This window comes from Musa acuminata, chromosome BXJ2-6 (genome assembly GCF_036884655.1).
Source record: "Musa acuminata AAA Group cultivar baxijiao chromosome BXJ2-6, Cavendish_Baxijiao_AAA, whole genome shotgun sequence".
Taxonomy (NCBI): Eukaryota; Viridiplantae; Streptophyta; class Magnoliopsida; order Zingiberales; family Musaceae; genus Musa; species Musa acuminata.
The window spans coordinates 16,346,324-16,365,907 of record NC_088343.1 but is presented as its reverse complement, the minus strand read 5'-3'; the positions used below and the strand labels follow the sequence as shown (position 1 = coordinate 16,365,907).

General features: G+C 36.3%; 1 protein-coding gene and 1 pseudogene across 1 annotated transcript; one reads left to right on the top strand and one right to left on the bottom strand.

The window, feature by feature from the left end:
• Window positions 1-3,124: 3,124 nt before the first annotated feature.
• On the top strand, window positions 3,125-7,663 carry LOC135615110 (glycolate oxidase 1-like). Its single transcript, XM_065113188.1, has 11 exons — window positions 3,125-3,773; window positions 3,937-4,061; window positions 4,390-4,436; window positions 4,875-4,952; window positions 5,085-5,209; window positions 5,720-5,786; window positions 5,876-5,938; window positions 6,711-6,780; window positions 6,882-6,982; window positions 7,146-7,250; window positions 7,334-7,663. The coding sequence occupies exons 1-11, from the start codon at window positions 3,631-3,633 to the stop codon at window positions 7,517-7,519; spliced, it is 1,110 nt and encodes a 369-aa protein (XP_064969260.1). The 5' UTR covers window positions 3,125-3,630; the 3' UTR covers window positions 7,520-7,663.
• Window positions 7,664-13,092: 5,429 nt separating this feature from the next.
• LOC103988606 (uncharacterized) lies at window positions 13,093-18,773 on the bottom strand (annotated as a pseudogene).
• Between the last annotated feature and the right edge of the window lie 811 nt (window positions 18,774-19,584).

Sequence of the window (19,584 nt, the reverse complement as noted above, 5' to 3'; positions counted from 1 at the left end):
TTCCTTAATTAAACAAAACTCAAACTACAAGTATACTTGATAAGAGTTAAATGACAGTAGTTAATATATCACATCAACAGGGTGGACACCAGTGTTTCATGAATGGGACATCCAGTGGCCTAAAGTGGTGGAGTATGGGACATAGCTAGTACATAACCAATATGGTACTGACTTCATGACAGCAATGGTTGCCTCCCATTTGAATGTAGTGCAGTTTGAAGCAGTCAGTAAATCTTGATGAGGGACATTAATTACTTGTTCTTTGCTATCTCCAAGTTTCATGTATACAGATAATAATCTTCACATCCCAATAGATGATATCTGCTTACAGTGCTTGAACAACTGAAATTCATCAATAGACCAAAAAAAAAAGGAAAAACAATTGAATTGAATCTTCTCTGCAGCAGGAAAAACCATATGTTGTTGTACCAAATTTGGTCAGGATCAATGTCAACTTGATCTTTAGCTTATGACAACCCAATCACTTGTGTAGATTATATGGGAACAATCCAACCATTTGCGTAGATTAACAATTTGGTGCATTCCATCAAATGTAGCAACTCTTGAAAGTAGCAAGAATTTGAATTTTTTTTTCAAAAAAAAATTACTTTTCCCATTTTAATGAAGGATGATCCACCATCTTGGTACCTGACAATTATTGGCAGAATATTCTCTACCTTTCTGACCTTTTATCTTATTGAAATTGCTGAAAGGCTAGCAAATAGTGGTTGATTAAGAATCATGCTATGGTTAGAATCAGCTACAGGAGATATGTAGCCTTCTGAACTTCAAATGTCTTGTAGTCTGCATCATCATTAGTAAACAGTACATATCGTAATAGATATTAACAGAAAATTTTGCATGGAAAATGTAGAACAGATGAAAGGGTGTTGAAATGAGTATTAACATGATGAAAGAGTGTTTAATAGGGAAATGATGGCTGCATGGTCTATTGGAATCACCTCAGTGCCTGTGATTCAGAGCTTTGATGACTTGATAGGATCCTGTAATGGGAGTCCAATGCCACTAAAATTTAAACAATAAAACATGAGGAAAATGAATGATCAAGAAGAACCCACAAGAGTCTCCAACAATAAAAACAAATAAGTGATTGTGGTTGGTGTCTCCAGAACTCTCATTTAAGAAAGAGAAGTGTCCAAGATGAAGTACAGAGAGGACTTAAATGTTAGTATTCCATGACAAAAATTGGAATCTTTTTTCTCTTCTTTTCTTTGCACAAAGTCCTCTGTTGATCTCAGTTCTTTAATCACTACATGCAAATGACAACTAAACTTAATCTTGGCTTCTCAGTGAATTGTATGTCCTATGTGACGATGAACCCAAGATGTGCAAATTCCACTCTGAGGCAATCTCACATGCAACTGGTGCTCACTGTAAACAACAAACAAGTGTGGCTGGTCTGTCCCTTGGAATCAAATGGAAAGATGATGAAAGAACCTTTTGGAGAACAGACAGCAGTGCTGCAGATACTCACATTCTTTGACCACCACTCAGAATTCCCAGGTTGGCAACCTTGTCATCTCCTGTCACAAGTCCTCTTACCTACTTTGACACGATTCTGCCTTGTATTCAAAATGCTCTCTCTCTCTCTCTCTCTCTCTCTCTCTCTCTCTCTCTCTCTCTATATATATATATATATATATATATATATATATATATATATATATATATATATATATATCTCACAAGTTCATCATGTTTAACACCATTCAGTAGAGGTTACTTGCTTTGAATTCTAACTCACCTCCACCAGATCACTCCATTTTGATTGTTGAATGGGTCAGAGAGCTGACTGCTAACATTGTCAAGTACTTTGTAGAGTTCCCCACCCCATTGGGGAAACTGTTTGAGGAGGTTTACAGAGAAAGGCAGCACATTGTTTCTTGAAACCATGGTTTCAAGAAATGACAGTCCTTGATCAAGTTTATATACGGATAATACCCAGGAAAAGACAAATGGACTCACTGTGAGATCATCAACGAATGTATGTTATTTAGATTCTTTCCAATCAAGCAGTCCAAACCTGAGGTAAGCAATGGCATGGCGTGACTACATTCGTGGGTGCGAACATTAATGGCAGGCTGCTGCTTAAACTCCTTTCCTTCAAGTGGTTAATTAGACTTCTTCACCAACTATAGAATGGAAAACAATAATTTGAATCGATTAGGTTATTAAATCAACTACAAACATTTATAGCCACTCCATCATTGTTCACTGAACACAATAATTTCTATTAGGAATAATACGTATTTTTAGAAAGCTAATAATAAATAACCAAATTATTTGGAAAAACAGATTATTTAGATAATAAAACAAAACGAGAGGAGCATTGATTGAGAAGCTAAGGTTCGTCCACCCAATAATTTATGCATATGATTAGGGCATACTACAGCTTTTGCATCGCTGCTCAGTGTGGCAACTATAGAATGAATGTCTCATATGTTGTTATCTATCATCATCTCTCCTACTTTTGTCGCATCCTTATAAAATTACATTGAGAACCGAACACTCAAAAAAAAAAAATAAACCATTTGAACTTAATAAAAAAATAAGATATCCTTAATTTATATTTATTATCTAATATTATCATTATTTTTGATCCATCAAGATTCAACACGAAAAATTGTTTTTAATATATTATATATCGATTCAGACAATATTTCCTTGACTACTCTCTATTATATTATTCTTCGATATATTATTGATTCAAATAATATTCTCTTCATCACTCTATATAAATAAAAATATAAAAAAATAGAATCTCATGCATATTCTCCAACATCACGTAAAGTGAATCAAAGATCACTAATACTTCAATTCCTATCATCCTTTTCTTAGCATGTTATATTTTTATAACAATTATATATATATATATATCTTATATTATGAAAAATAATATATATTTATAAAAAATTTCACTAAATAGGGATCAATGAGCCATCGGTTCGAGGTTTTGGTGACTTAGAGATTTGACGGGCGCTTCCACATCTCTCTCTCTCTCTTGTCTCTCGCTATATATAATCCCCCTCCCGGCTTCCCTTCTCGTCGCAGGTAAAGCCGGAAGCCCGTGCACGCACGAGAAGGTACAGCCATACATCCCCATTGTTGTTCTTGCCATCAACATCGTTTCCTGAACACCGTGATCCTTCTTTTACTTGATTGTTTTCTCTATATGCTGTTGCCACGGTCGTACCATGACGTCGAAGGGCGTTCGTGCCAATCCACCGTGGAAGATGGGTGACGACGACATGAACCATCCGTGTTCTATTTGTCCTGCTTTAGTTATAATCATCCTCCCAGAGGCGAAGTCCGTGATAAAAGTAATCGCCTTTGTGCCTCTTTTTCCTACATTCCAGCGCATGCCCTAAAGACCAGTCCTCACTTGATCTCTCAGAAAAATCTTCCCCTGCTTCTATTTTCTTATTTGCTTTCCTCCAATATTCCCGGCCTTTGGTGGAATTCTGTTAACCTGAAAGGTGATGGCGGATGCTTTTCCCCTTTTGTTATGTGATATGCATCACTTTACATACTACATGCCTATAAAACCATTTGGTGGAATCGCGAGACTCATTGAGTTGAAGGAACAAGTTGTCTAGGGATCCGGCAAACATGAGCATGGAGATCACCAATGTTTGTGAGTACGAGGAGATTGCGAAGCAGAAACTGCCGAAGATGATCTATGATTACTATGCCTCGGGAGCAGAGGACCAGTGGACACTCAAGGAGAATAGAAATGCCTTCTCAAGGATTCTGTAAGCATCTACTGATAGCAATTTATGCATCTCTGTTCTTAGCTTGGTTTGTATGGGATCTCTGTATTCATACTCGATAGAATATAGTAGTTCAATAGTTAGAGAAGAAAAGGTGCAAGTTTACTGAAAGCAAATCTGCCCTTGTTCACTATATGTTTTCTAGGTTTCGACCTCGTATTCTGATCGATGTGTCCAATATCGATATGACCACTACAGTCTTGGGTTTCAATATATCAATGCCAATCATGATTGCCCCCACAGCTATGCAGAAGATGGCTCATCCGGAAGGTTTGCCCCTTGATCTTGTACCTTGGATTAATGGATCAACATCACAGCCTCCATCAATCTTAAGTCAATATATTTTGTAAATTTGATTTTATTATATGTTTCAATCTTTTTAATGTTAGCCTCAGGTCCTTACTGTGCTTCATACCAGTTACTAGAATTGTTAACTCTATATATATATATATATATATATATATATATATATATATATATAAACTGCAATAGCTATCTCTTTAGTCTGCTTGAAGAGATGTTAATAAACTGCCTAAGACGCTACGCAGCCAAGTTCTACTTCGTTGTTGATTAGCTCATAGTTTGTGATCACCTACAGGGGAGTATGCAACAGCGAGGGCAGCATCAGCAGCCAACACTATCATGGTTTGTCACTCATCTTATTCTTCATCTGATCACTGAAAGAGATGTTTTCTTTGACCAAGTTCTTCTAACAATCTTCTGTAACCGAGACCAGCAAAGTATGTCCATGTTGACACCTGTGTTGCTTTCTCTCCTTTTAATTTTTTTGGAGGACTATATGGAGAAAATTCTAGGAAATTTTTTTTATGACCTTCTCACCATGGCCGCATAAAAGATAGAATTCTAAACCACATGCATGACTCGTGGAGTGCTCTGTTTTCCTAATAAGGACATGTCAACATCTAGGAACTGTAGAGCATCTCATTTTAGGTCACAATCAAGGTACATATGGGTGTTCTGCTGCTTATAGTCAATTAATATAAACATGATCGTACTACAAGAACATATCATTTATCTACCTCTCTCTCACTATGGTTTTGCTTTTAATTGTTTTTTCCCTAGACACTGTCATCATGGGCTACTTCCAGTGTTGAAGAGGTTGCTTCAACAGGACCAGGAGTTCGCTTCTTCCAGCTTTATGTAATTATGACACTCATTTTTCTTTGCTTAATTTCATTTCTTTTTTCTTTTTTACTTGTTCATTAGTCATTCTATGATGATGTTTCCTAGCCATGATCCTCTCTTCTTGTCATGTTTTACTCTTGTTGTTAGGTCTACAAGGACAGGGATGTCGTTAGACAGCTTGTTAAAAGAGCTGAAAGGGCTGGCTTCAAGGCTATTGTGCTCACAGTAGATACACCAAGGCTTGGACGGAGGGAAGCGGACATCAAGAACAGGTATGTATAGTTGTCTCATTGTTGATTTACCAAGATGTAACTAGCCAAAATGCCTTTTTACACTATTTTACTCCAGGAGCTATTTTTCCGTCACCTACACTCTTAATTTGATGCAGTATAACGTTAATTTAAATGGTCAAGGATGTATACATAGCACTGGTTTGCGACTAATATATTACTAAGAATCATAATTTGACTCTTGTTATCTGTCTTAACATCAAAGCTCATAGCACTGGTTTGCAACTAACATACATATTACTAAGAATCATAATTTGGCTCTTGTTATGTGTCTTAACATCAAAGCTCATAGCACTGGTTTGCGACTAACATACATATTACTAAGAATCATAATTTGACTCTTGTTATCTGTCTTAACATCAAAGCTAATGTATTCACAATTTTGAAGGCATGGCTCTCCTTTTGCTAAGCTCTTTCTCAGTCAGATATTTCTACCTGGTGAATATGCTTGTTTTCTTTATGATTTAAATATTTATTGTTAGCTCATTGCAGATTCACTTTGCCTCCCTTTCTGACACTCAAAAACTTCGAGGATCTGGACCTTGGAAAGATGGAAAGGGTGAGAAGCAGCTGAGAAAATGCTGATATTGTTTAACTTGTCTCCTTTGTATTATGCTATCAATTGAAAGTAACTATGTTTTGGTGCAGACAAATGACTCTGGTCTAGCATCTTATGTTGCCAGCCAAGTTGACCGTTCCCTATCCTGGAAGGTATGTATTTAAGCACATTAGCGACAACCTGTAGCTTTGTATAAACCTCTAATAGTCTTTACCTGATGATTCCTGACTCTTGAGACACACAAACATCTATATATCAGGAAAAGAAATGATGAATTTTCATGATTAAAAATAACAAAGTTAATACTTTCAGTAGTACGCAGATTTTTGGGCTATTTCCCTAGAAAAGACCCACGTTTTTGGTATTTCCCAATCTGTACCCTTATTTTGATTTTTTTTTTTCAAATAGTATCCTTAATTTGAAAAAATATCTAAATTTCCTATTTGTTACAGTATTTTGATCACAACAACAAAAACACTGTAAAGCCTCCTTGAAAACATTATAAATGATCTAAATAGACTTATAACCTCATTCAAACTAACTACAAGCCGAAAAATATGATATTGTAATGATCTTATGAGCAATGATAATTAAAGACGGATGATATGATGTCATTTACAAAGTTTTTTAATAACGTTTCCAGTATTTTCAATACATCAATAAAACACTTTAAATGTTATCGAAAAACATTATAAACGAGACAAATGAAAACACTGTAAAATACATTACATATATTACATGTGAATATTTTCTAAGAAAATCACCCTAGATTATTTAGTTATTAGTTCACTGTAGAAGCTGGTGTTAATGTGTTCTAGTTTTTAGCTATGCCATTTCCTGTAACTCTAGTGTTGGGTTTTTGTCCTCAGTATTCCTTGTTTAGACTCTTAACTGATCAAAAGATTCTGCTTTGTATTGGGGCAGGATGTCAAGTGGCTGCAGACAATTACTTCATTGCCAATCATAGTGAAAGGAGTCATGACTGCAGAGGACAGTAAGCAATCTATACTGTAGCTTTTGTATTGTATCTTAGCTGGTACCGGAAGCTTTGAGAATTTTGACAAATGGTTTGTGCATTCTTGTTTGAAATTGCAGCTAGGCTGGCCATTCAGGCTGGTGTGGCTGGTATTGTTGTGTCTAATCATGGAGCTCGCCAGCTTGATTATGTTCCGGCAACTATTAATTGTTTGGAAGAGGTACCTACAAAGGGTTTAATACTGACATCATTCCCTCCTTTCTATCTAAAGTGAGAATAAATGTTTCTAAAGACATAAATTGATGCAATAGTACAATACAACATCGATGATGGTTGAGATAGTTTTCTTATCTGAATTGCTGAATAAGTGCCTGCTAAACCAGGTTGTCAAAGCAGCACGGGGTCAAGTTCCGGTGTTCTTGGACGGTGGGATTCGTCGTGGCACAGATGTGTTCAAGGCATTAGCGTTGGGAGCCTCTGGAGTATTTGTAAGTAAATTTGAAAGAAAAAAGTTTGTCGATAGACTTCCATGCAGAATATGTTCTATTTTACTCGCTCTTGTTAACCACAGATTGGAAGGCCAGTAGTCTTTGCACTGGCAGCAGATGGGGAGGCTGGTGTGAGGAAGGTGCTTCAAATGCTTCGAGATGAGCTTGAGCTCACCATGGCACTGAGTGGATGTACCTCTCTTAAAGAAATCACTCGGAATCACATAGTTACTGGGACTGAGATGCCCCCAACCCTATCTAGGTTATAGATTCGTAGAACATTGGTATTTATCTGCATTTGAATGGAAGTATTGAACTCAACTGTGTGTCAGTTTAAGTAGGGACCTTCCTCAGAAGTTATGGGAGACATCTTAAGCTTGAATTCTGATAATGAAGGATGATGCTTTTAATAAGTGCTGTGATAAAATAACTTAGTTCAAAATACTAATTGAAGGCAGGATTGGAGTTTGCCAAAAGCTATGTTCATGCATGAATGCCTCGATATCAAGGATTAGTAAAAATATATTAGCTGCAATAAGTATTTTGGATAGAAAAAAAAATAAACACGATAATACTTTAATAAAATAAAATAAAATAGATACAAAAAGTTTAAGAAAATATCTAAGAGATATAGAGTTTAAGAAAGAACTTCAATAGAGCTTCATAAACCCCTTTCTAATCCTAAAACACCAAAATAAATATTAGTGCATAAAACAACCCTTTATGCATAGGAAATTATGAAATCAAGTGTTTTACAACTAATAACTAATCCCTTTAATGTATTCTTTGGCCATAAAGAAAAATATCTTGAAACGACTTTAACTTTATCTAAGGAATATACTCATGAGCTGTCATATTTGAATGGAGAAGGTTAAAGGCTATGAGATAATATTGTGGGTTGTAGAGAATACTATAGGATCATCAAGATCCATATAAGCTGATTATAGCAAATTAGACACTCCCATGTCAATCTCCCCTGATTGAAAAAGACTTATCCTCAAGTCCTCATTTGTTCCATCAACATGATTATGATAAGGACTTAAATCAACTGCATTGAATGTTAGAGACATTTCATAATCTTCAGGTAGCTCGATCTCATAAGCATTCTTGTCAATTCTCTTAAGCACCTTGAATGGACTATCAACCTTTGGCTTCAATTTCCCAAATTTGCCTAGTGGAAACCTCTCATTGCTTAGATAAATCTAGACCAAATCACTTGTGTTAAACTCTGTGTTTTATGTGTTTGTTGATAGGTTGCATGTACCTCTCATTTTGCTTCTGAATGGATGCTTTAACACCCTCATGCAGTTTCTTTATCTGCTTAGCTCTCTCATCAGCATCTCCACTAAATTACTTAGTTATAGAATGAGAGGCGAAGTCCAAAGGACTAGTAGAATTAGCACCATAAATAACCTCAAAAGGACTCTTACCAATGCTATGATGCATGAAACGATTGTAGACAAATTCAATTTATGAAAAAATAAGATCATATTGCTTAATGTTCTTGCCAACATAGCTTCTAAGCAAGTTTCCCAAGCTTTTGTTTGTTACCTTAGTTTGACCATCGGTTTGTGGATGATGAGAGCTATTGAAATTTAAAGATGTACCCAACTTCCTCCATAGAGTTATCCAAAAATGACTAAGAAATTTTGAATCTCGATCAGACATTATAGTTCTTGGAATGTCATGCAATCTTACAATCTCCTTGAAGTACAAATCAACAATATGAGATGCATCATTTAATTTGTTGCAGGAAACAAAGTAAGACATCTTTAAGAATCTATCAACAACAACCATGGAATTCTTGTTCCTTAGAGTTCTTGGTAGTCCCAATATGAAATCTAGACTTATATCCTCCCATGGAGCAATAAGCATTGGCAATGAAGTGTATAAACCAAAATTTGAACTTCTTATTTTTGTCAAATGACACACTTTGCTTTACAAGCCTCTCCATATCTTTGAACATCTTATACCAATAGAAATTTGATTAAACAAGAGCTAAAGTCTTGTCTCTACCAAAATGCCCTCTTAAAACACTACCATGAGCTTCAGCTAGAATCACTTGTCTCAAAGAACAAGATTAAACACACAAGACATTAGCTCGAAAAAGAAAACCATCAAAAATAAAAAATTACTGAAAAGAACCTGATTTGCAATTCTGTCATATTGAACTGAAATTTACATCATTATCATAGAGATCTTTGAATGTATCAAATCTAACCACTTTGACTTTTATTACTGATAATAAAGAATGCTTTATGTTCAATGCCTCAGCAACTACATTTTGAATACCAAATTTATGCTTAATTATAAAGTTATAAGATTGTAAGAACTTCACCCAAGTTGCATGCCTCTTGTTTAGCTTATGTCAGAGATTAATGAAGTTCAATGTCTCATGATCAGAATATAGGACAAATGACTTGACAAGAAGATATCGACTCCAATAAGATAAAGCTCGATAAATGGCATAGAACTCCTTATTACAGGAAGAATATCTCTTTCTTATATCATTCAACTTCTCACTTAAAAAAAAAGCAATGAGTTTTTCACCTTGACTCAAAACAACACTAATTCTCACATTAGAGGTATCACATTCAACCTCAAACACCTTATCAAAATTAGGTAGTATGAGGATAGGAGTTTCGATCACCTTTCTTTTTAATAGCTTAAAAGTATTATTAGCCTCACTACTCCATATGAATTTATCATCTTTCATGCAGGAGCAACAATAAAGCTGAAACCCTTGATGAATCTTTTGTAAAAGGAAGTTAAGCCATAGAAACTCCTCACATCATGCAATGAAGCAGGTGTTGGCCAATTAAGAATAGCTTCTACCTTACTTTGATCCATCATGATTCTATTTTTCAAAATAATATACCCCAAAAACACCACACTATGAGTAAAAAAATCATATTCTTTATACTAGCATAAAGCTTTTGTTGTCTCAAAATAAAAAAGATCTCCTTAAAATGATTCATATGCTTCTCTTCACTCTTGTTGTATGCCAATATATCATCAAAATAAACCACAACAAAAATCTCAATTGATGGCTTAAGTATATGATTTATAAATCTCATGAAAGTGCTAGGAGCATTAGATAATTTAAATGACATAACCAACCATTCATATAAGCATTCTCTAGTTTTAAATGTTGTTTTCCACTCATCTCCAGGCCTCATTCTTATTTAGTGATAATCACTCCTCAAATCAATTTTATAGAAAAGAGAAATATCACACAATTGATCAAGTAAATCATCGAACCTCGGAATAGAAAAACGATAGTTGATTATGATTTTATTGGTGGCACGATTGTCCACACGCATTCTCCAAGAACCATCCTTCTTAGGCACCAATAAGGTTGGAACCACATAAGGACTCATGCTCTCCTGAATCAACTCCTTTTCTACTAACTCATCCACTTGTCTTTGAAGTTCTTCATGCTCCTTGAGACTCATTCTGTAGACTGCCTTATTAGGTAGGACAACCCTTGAAATAAAATCTACGTGATGCTAAATGTCTCTCAAAGGTGGAAGACCATATGGAATCTCTTCCGGTATAACATCTTAAAACTCCTTCAGGATTGGTTTCATGATTGCTAATGTCTTCTTGTATTGATCAATCTCCTCTACTACTACTAGAGCCAAAATATGATCATCCCTTTCTAATTCACCATTGCATTCACCATAGGACATAAAAGCACTAATTTCCTTCTTTGGTACACTGATTTCAAAAAATTGTAATGGAACTCAAATAATCTTTTTTTTCATTAACCTTAAAAGAATATATATGTTTGCAACCATCATACAACACTCTCCTATCATGATGCCAAAGTCTACCCAACGGTAAATGATAAGCATCTATAGAAGCAACATCACATGATACTTCATTTTTATAATACTTGCCAATAGAAAACAGAATTAAACATCTTTTAGTTACCTTAATGTTATTTCCTTTTTAAACTAACATAATTGGTAAGGATGTGGATGAGGAATTGTGTCCAATTTCAACTTCTCCACAATTTCCAAAGATACCACATTCTTAAAGTTGCCACTATCAATAATCACCAAGCATAGCTTCTCATGAGAAGTGCATTGGGTGTGAAACACGTTCTTACTCACCCAACTTTCATCCTCAGCCACATAGGACACTTGTAAGCTACGTTGTAACACAATAGACAAACCATGATCGGCATAAGTAATCTCTTCCTTATCATCATCATATTTTAGTTCGTCTTTAGCTTCATCTTCTTCTCCATCACTATGATCTTCAACCAAAGTAACAATCCTCCTATTTAGACAATCTGAAGTAATATGCCAAAAACTATGACATTTGAAGCATTTTCGGTCACTTGGGGTAGAAGAATTAGGTGTTTGTTTACTGCCAGCAAATCCTTCACCCTTGTCTTGCACTTTTGAGAGAGTAGGCTTGGAATCTCCTCCTTTCGTATAGCCTTCTTTTGACCCAGAATTCTTTTGAAACTTCTGATGCTTTTCAACTTTTAAAGCTAACTTGCTCGCATTATTTAAGACCAATATGGTTGGAGTTGAACCATTTTCGCAATCTCACATTTCAGACCTCCTAAGTATCTTACAATGGTTTGCTCTTCTGGTTCCACAAGCTCTCCTTTTAACATAAGAGTGTCAAAATTTTATGTATATTCCTTCACACTAAGATATTTTTGCTTGAAATCATGGATTTTGAGAAATATCTCTGGCCTATAGTTGTCAAATAAGTATTTCATCTTCAACTCCCTTTTCATTTTCTCTCATGTCACTATCTTACTCTTCCCCTCACGTTCTCTTTGCTTCTTCAAGTTTTTCCACCAAAAAGATACATTCTGTCTGAGTTTTAGTGCCACGAGCTTTACCTTCTTTTGTTTTGGTGTTTCATGAAAATCGAATATTTTTTCTATTGTATTAAGCCAATCAATAAAGTCATCAATATTGATTTTACCTTCAAATTCTGAAATATCCAATCTTCGGTTGTATTTGTTCTGCAACTTATCTTAGACTCCATGTCTTGCCCGAAATCTTCACAACTCATTTAAGTGAGGAGGTGTATCATTATCAAAAACATTTTTTTGGGCATCATCTTTATGTTGATTATTTCTACTTCGAAGTTCTTCAATGATTTCATTTTTTTCTTATAAACTATGTAATAATCTTCGTAACTGCAACCTTAAGAATTCAACATCATCTTCATGGCCGCTACCTTCACCAATTACATCTTTTCTATTCCACCTTGTCATGATCTCTAATATTTATCTTTGATACTAAACTAATATCGGGGTAATGCAGAATAGATTTTGAAAGAAAGCTGATAATACAATTGTATTTGTTGGAATAAGTTTTTCGAATAGAAAAGAAACAAACTCATGATAATACTTAAAAAAAAAAAATAACTCACTATCAATTTTAAAATCATAAAGGGATACAAAAAATTCACTACCCAAAGAATAATAAACAATGATACAGAACTAAAAACAAAAGACTCTTCACTCAAGAAAACATCCAAGAGATATAAAGTTTAAGAAAGAACTTCAAGAGAGCTTCTGCTGATATCATTAGTTCATAAATCCCTTTCTAACCTTAAAGCATCATCGGTTCCTAAATCCCTTTCTATTCCTAAAATATCCAAATAAGTTCTAGTGCATAAAGCAATCCTTCATGCATAGTAAATTATGAAATTAAGTATTTTACAACTTATAACTAATTTCTTTAATGCATTTCTTGATCATGAAGAGTACGTTGAAACAACTTTATCTTTGTCTAATAAATATGCTCATGAGCTATCATATTTGAATGGATTGAGTTAAAGACTCTGAGACAATATTGTGGGCTGTAAATAATATCATAAAATCAACAAGATCCACACGAGCTAATTGTAACAAATTAGACACTCACGTGTCAAATAATTTATAACGAGAACAAAGAGTAATAATAAGTCATATGTTTGTCCAATTTTCTCTTCGTAGGTAGAGCAATAGGATGCTGTCATAGTGGAGGTGGTGTACAGAGAAAGTCCATTCCTTATTCATCTCCAAAGAAGAGCATACTTTAAATGCCAATATTTTATAAATATTAACATTAGCAGTATTACAGGTTTCCGTGAAAGTTTCCATGTAAACAGAAGCTGCAAACACAAATTATGACGTTGTGCCACATCTAGTCCTACATAACAGAGAAGCTCACCAGAAGAAGCATTTACCTGCACGATTCTTGGTGACATATTGACAGCCTCCATCTATTAACAGAACCTTGTGTCTGGTCATATTTCTCCATTTATCCTTCAAATCAACCTGTTTGATATATAACCTATTAACACACTATCAGAAAAGGGAACCAAAAAGCCCTGATGGAAAGAATAGATACCTGAGTTCTCTCTTCAAAGATATCAGAATAGCAGTTTAGTATAATCTTCCAGTTACCCTTCCCATGCCTTTCACAGGAAAAAGAGAAACCGTACGAGTAGTTCATCAGCTTCAATAAGAAAAGTAATATACACAATCTAAAACTGACTATGTAAATCTAGATTTTCATGAACAGGGATAAATATTCTTTGTTCAGAGCTCCCTGATCATATGAGGCTAGGACTAGATTAACAAAACAGTATTGCATATCAATCACGGAGTCTTGTGTAGTGATGCTCATCAAGGCATGGAAGTGCATACTTTTCTACAGCTTTTCTCAAAGTATCTTCGTCTTGTAAACTCCATCTTTTGACTTTCCTTCTCCTTGCGAATTTCTTCTCTTCCATTTTTGTCAAGGGAGAAACCTTCCTTCTCTTTGGGCTAGGTAAGCATACTGTCTCTGATGGGACTAGGGATGAGGACTCAATTGACTCTTCCCCCCACTGCAAAGAAAAGAAGTTACCACTCCCAGAAGTTAAAACGGCAAAAGAGTAAAACCACATGAGAGAACAAGTTAAACACCACTATGTCAACTTTTTGGACATTTAAAATTTTGAATTCGGCACTTGCAAATAAATGAGTCTCATTTATAGTAGTGAGCATGTAAAATCTTGTCATGACTTATATTACATATTACCAGAGATATATCTAGGCCCTTACCCACCAATAAAAGCATGGTCTCAAGGATCACCCATAAAAAAGAGATCCAAGCTCATTCAATTGACATCAAACCACTCCAAGGCAGCTTTTTGTGTTAATCCCCAAGTTCATGTTCCTTTTGACCACTGTACATTATCATCTGCTCTATTATACTATAATGCAACTTATTTTATTTGCTGCAGCTAATAGAAATAATTATCATATCAACTCAAATCTTAAGAAAAACCAGACATTAAACTACTTTAAGCACCTACTATCACGTATGAGGCAGCATCTCCTTGGCTAAAGAATTGCATCTCATCTCTGTTTTCCTCACAAGCACACACAAACCAATTTTTAGAAGATTATCATATGCCACTTTTCTCTGTTTTCCACACACACCCACAAACCAATTTTTAGAAGATTACCATATGCCACTTATTTCCTTGGCTAAAAATTTGCATCTCCTCTCTGTTTTCCACACAGGCACGCACAGGCACACATCAACATACACAAACAGCGAAAATGTGTTTGGTAAGATCCTTCTCCGATGCTAAGTAAAAAATCATGAAAAATAATCTGAGGTAGGCATTTCAATAGAATGAACCAAAAATTAGAAAAAAGGGATGTACTATCATGGGAGGTTACTCGCATCCAGTTGTGATTCTGTTGAGATTTTGCATATGATTGTGCTTCAAGTAAGTTAAAATGTAACAAATATAGTTAGGTGCTTCTGACCAAGGTGATGATGTGTCAAGCTTGTTGTTTAGTCCACGTGTCATTTTTAGTTATATGGTACCATTAACTCCCCCATATCACTTGCTCCCTGTGACCTTGGAATCATCCATCTAAGATAGAACCACGTGAACTTTGCCCTTTCCCGTGTGATCTAGATGGTGACATGCGTTGCATAGAACTGTGTGTAATAGAAGCAAAAGGCATTATAGGTCCAAGATAACATTTCACTTATAACAGTAACTCAAGATTGTGTAACACCGATTCAAACACAATTCTAATGTTTTGTCACACACTCAGCTGGTTTTGCCTAAGTAGTGCGGCACCCTTGCGTGTTCGTCTGCAAATGTCAGCCTTCCCGAAACCTCCTATGGTCCCTTAGAACCCATAAAAGAGAAAACGGGTTAGAGAATATGTTTCACTCAGGATCCACAAGCAATCATTTCAGCAAACACTTCATAGCCAATGCAAATTACAAATAGACTTCACAAGCTCTAAATGATCGCACAACAAAGGATCCAAAATGACTCACTACAGACTGAAATCCCCATAAGTGCCCATATGACACAACCTTTGTTTGCAAGCCTAAGATAATCACCAAAACCAAAGAAATGGGACTGCTAAGCCTACTATCAGTCTTTTACATACTGTGCAAAGCATGAACAAAACCGAAAGACACGATCATACATGAGCATTACATCAAATACTTTGTTTACAGTTTTGTCCATGACAATTTGGTGCTATCAACATCTATTACCCTTTACCAAAAAGAGGTCTACAATCTCCCCCTTTACAGTTCTCATCCTATGTCCATTCTAAACTATCTCCGCCCTATCAACACCTCTAACTTCGATTGATTCTATCCTTGTTACAATTGATTATGTATTCCATTCTATATACTAAACACCTCATATTATTCTACATCAGTCACTGTCAACTAAGGGAATATGCCCTATGACACAAATAAATATTGCTTTGAAGATGTTAGCTAGAAATCTTCAGACTTGCTTTTTTCATGTACCTAATCCTATTCAAACAAATGATCATATTTTCCAAATACAGACATGAAAAGGTAATGTTGACTTAGAGTTCATGTTGTTTATTCACATAACAAATCTACTAACAACAGTATGCAGTGGTAAAACATGCACAAACACAGATATCCTTCAAATTTATATATGATCGTTGACTTGATATTCTTTTTGTTTGTGATATAACCTAACTATGCAGAAATACTGTCACAACTTACGGTTCTTTCAGATAAATATTATGTGGCAAACCAACAAATAATCAAATATAACAGTTGCACCATTTAGACCAAATAAGTTTCTTTTTCAAATAAAGTTGACAAACCTAGCACGGCTAAAAGCAATCAAGAATAACAGCTCCTTAATGTCAATATTGTTCTGTTCATGTCTCAGAAAACAAATCCAGAAATGGAGCTTAATATGATACTGCCTTTTCGCTGAAGCTTTTGAGAACCTGCCCATAACATCTAAAATCTTCATTGTATCTGATTTCTTTTTGCATGTTCATAGAAGGAATTGCAAGAAAGAAGTTCTGGTTCCAAAAATTTCAGAAAGAAAAAACAAGAGAGGAAAGAACTCACGAAGAGGGTTCTGATTCATGCAACTCTGTCTACCCCCCCCCTCAAAACCAAAACCAAAACAAAAAATTAATATTTTGTTCCTTGTTTTAAGAAACATGAAAGACTGAAACAAGCACAAAATAATCTTGAATCCATATCATTTAAACAATCTAAAGCAGCAAACAAACTGTCAACAATTAACTATAAATGGACTTAACCTAACTCTAATAGTCTAATTGCATGTTGCACTAACAATTATTTACAGTCATTTTGAAACAAAGTATGATTTTCAATCTCAAATTAAATTGAAAACGAAGAGAAAGGAAAAAATAACTATTGAACATGAGTAAGCCGAAGGAAGAAAAAGAATTGAAGGATTATTGATGATGAAATAAATAACAAACTTCTTTGATCAAACTAAGTTACCTATGTCATCATATCTCAGGAGAAAGATCAACATGGATTGTATTGAAAATAAAAAATTAAATTACCTCATAAGTATGAGCAGTCGGATTCCAGTCCATCAAACTCCATTTTGGCACCCAAATGAGTATTATAAAGTCCAGTCCTATTGATCCCTGCATGTACTTCTGTATCTGTTTGTACTCTGTTTGTAATTTCATCCAATTGCTTCTCAACAGATGACTCTCTATTCAAATGAAGAGCATTTTTCCTACTTTGCTCTGTGGTGCCATCCACATCAGGAGAATCATTTTTCCTGCTTTGTTCCGTAGTTTCATCTGCACTATTTTCCTTGGCACCCTTTTCAACAGCGGAAACAAGTCTTCTCACACCAACCTGATGTTGAACCTCTTGTTGTTCCATACCATTTGTCATCTCGACCAATCTACTTTTTAAAATCTCATCTGCTTGCATTATTGCATCCTGAAGAGGGTCAACCACCACCTGGTGAAGTTCCGTGCAACTTGATTTAAGGGTATTAGCCACCTTTTCAATCTCTGGTGTCGGAAAAGCATTAAATCTGTCACTGGGCTTCCCTAGTTGCATAGCTGCATCTTGTTCTCTATCTATGTCATCCTCCATATCCTTGTCCACTGGAAAATTCAAGATACTAAGCGTCACAAAAATTAAGAAGCTTTCAAGTCAAATCAAGGTACTCAAATAATTCAAGATATCAGGGAGTTAAACAACTAGGATTGCCAATATATTCACTACTCAGATTAAGAAAGAATACAAAGGTCGTATAGAATCTTTGACTAAATAATGCCCAGAAGAACCTATAACAAGAAAGTATACAGAAATTCTACAAAATCTTCAATGGGATCATGATCAGGGAGAACTTACAGGTATCACGTGATAAAGATGATATTTGTTGATTTGTTTCAAAGAAAACCACCTCTAAATTGACGCCATGATCAACAGCGGTGGAGGATATTTCTCTATCCGTCTCCAAGAGAATCACCTCTTCCTTGACGCCATGGTCAAGGGCGGCATCAGACAAACCAAAAGTGCTCTCTCCGACTCCACTTTTGATTCCTGAATCCTCATCCTTCTCACCCATTTCGGTACAAGCTTCGCCAGACGGCCCTCCCAACTCAATCCCGTTCCTAACAACAATATCTGCGGTGAGCTCAAGAAACGGTGGCCCTAACTTCTCCGTGGCGGACTTCAAATAAACCCTAATCGCGTCCAATGCTTCTTGCCTCGTGTCCCTCTCCCTCTTCAACAACGAAGCCCTAACGAGGCCACTCCCGGCTGCGGGCTCAATCTCCATCCTCAACTCCCTCAGCGGCTGGGCCGCCAAGATGGCTGGCCCCAACCGCTCGAGGTAGGCCACCCTGGAGCACAAGCCATCGACGAAGGCCCTGAAGGAGCCGTTGTCCTCGGAGATCGAGAGGGCGTCGATGTCGCAATGGAGGGCGACGGCGCGGTAGGCTGCGGCTATGGACTCGGATGAAGAAGTGGCTGGGCGGTCGTCAAGGAGGAGGTCGAGAGAGTGGAGAGTTCTGAGGGAAGGGGAGCGGCGGGTGAGGTCTGAGGCGAGGCGGCGGAGGAGGATGGTGCGGCGGAGGCGGAGCGGGAGAGGGGAGGGGGAGAAGGCAGAAGATCTCGTGGGCGAGCCAGTCCTCGACCGGCTGACGGAGGACGAACTCCGCCACCCACGCGGCGGTGTGCGGGTCGAGCATTTCTCGCCGAGAAAGAGAACGGCCTTTCAGTTTGAAATGCCAGTTGGCGTCCTTTCTCTAACGTAGTAATTAGATATTACCAGTCGGTTAATTATGATTAGTATCCCAATTTTAATATTAAAAAAAATAATATTATGATCTATATACTTATAAAAATAAAATATTTGACCTCGTGCTTTAAAGACTGTACGTGAGTGAGAAGTTAATTTACATCGAAGTAAAAAAAATTAAGATAAAAATATTTTTTATTTTTTAAAAATTATTAATTTTATATAAAATTTACATTCGTAGGTAATAGCTTTAATAAAAACCGTTTTTCTCACCTCTAGTTGCATTGTGAACAACAAACTAGTGATGATGTCGGTAGTACATGAGGTTGGTGGGGTTCTAAATGAGATCGTAGTGGTAGCGGTGCCTTTGACTGTAACCGATTTTCTCCTCCCCTCTTCTTTCGCACTAACGTGAAGTTATTGGTCTATTACAACCCGCCCTTCAACCTCACAATCTCCATCAAGTTGTAGTCAATGAACACCATCCTTAAGCACTCCTTCGATGGCCTCTTGAGTTATGTGCGATGGACTACGAGCTTTGAGTGGTAGAGCATGAGGTACTCGTCACTCCTATTGAAAGTGCAGTGGTCGAACAACAGTTGGGCTTGTAGGCGGGTTCAATGCAACCATTCATGGTGGCGAAGGGAGTGGGTGTAGAGGGTGTTATGGTGGTCAAGGTGTTATGATCAAGTTGGCACTAAGAGGGGGGGGGGGTGAATTAGTGCTTTCGTAAAATCACATCAACTTGAAAACTTCGTTCGATGAA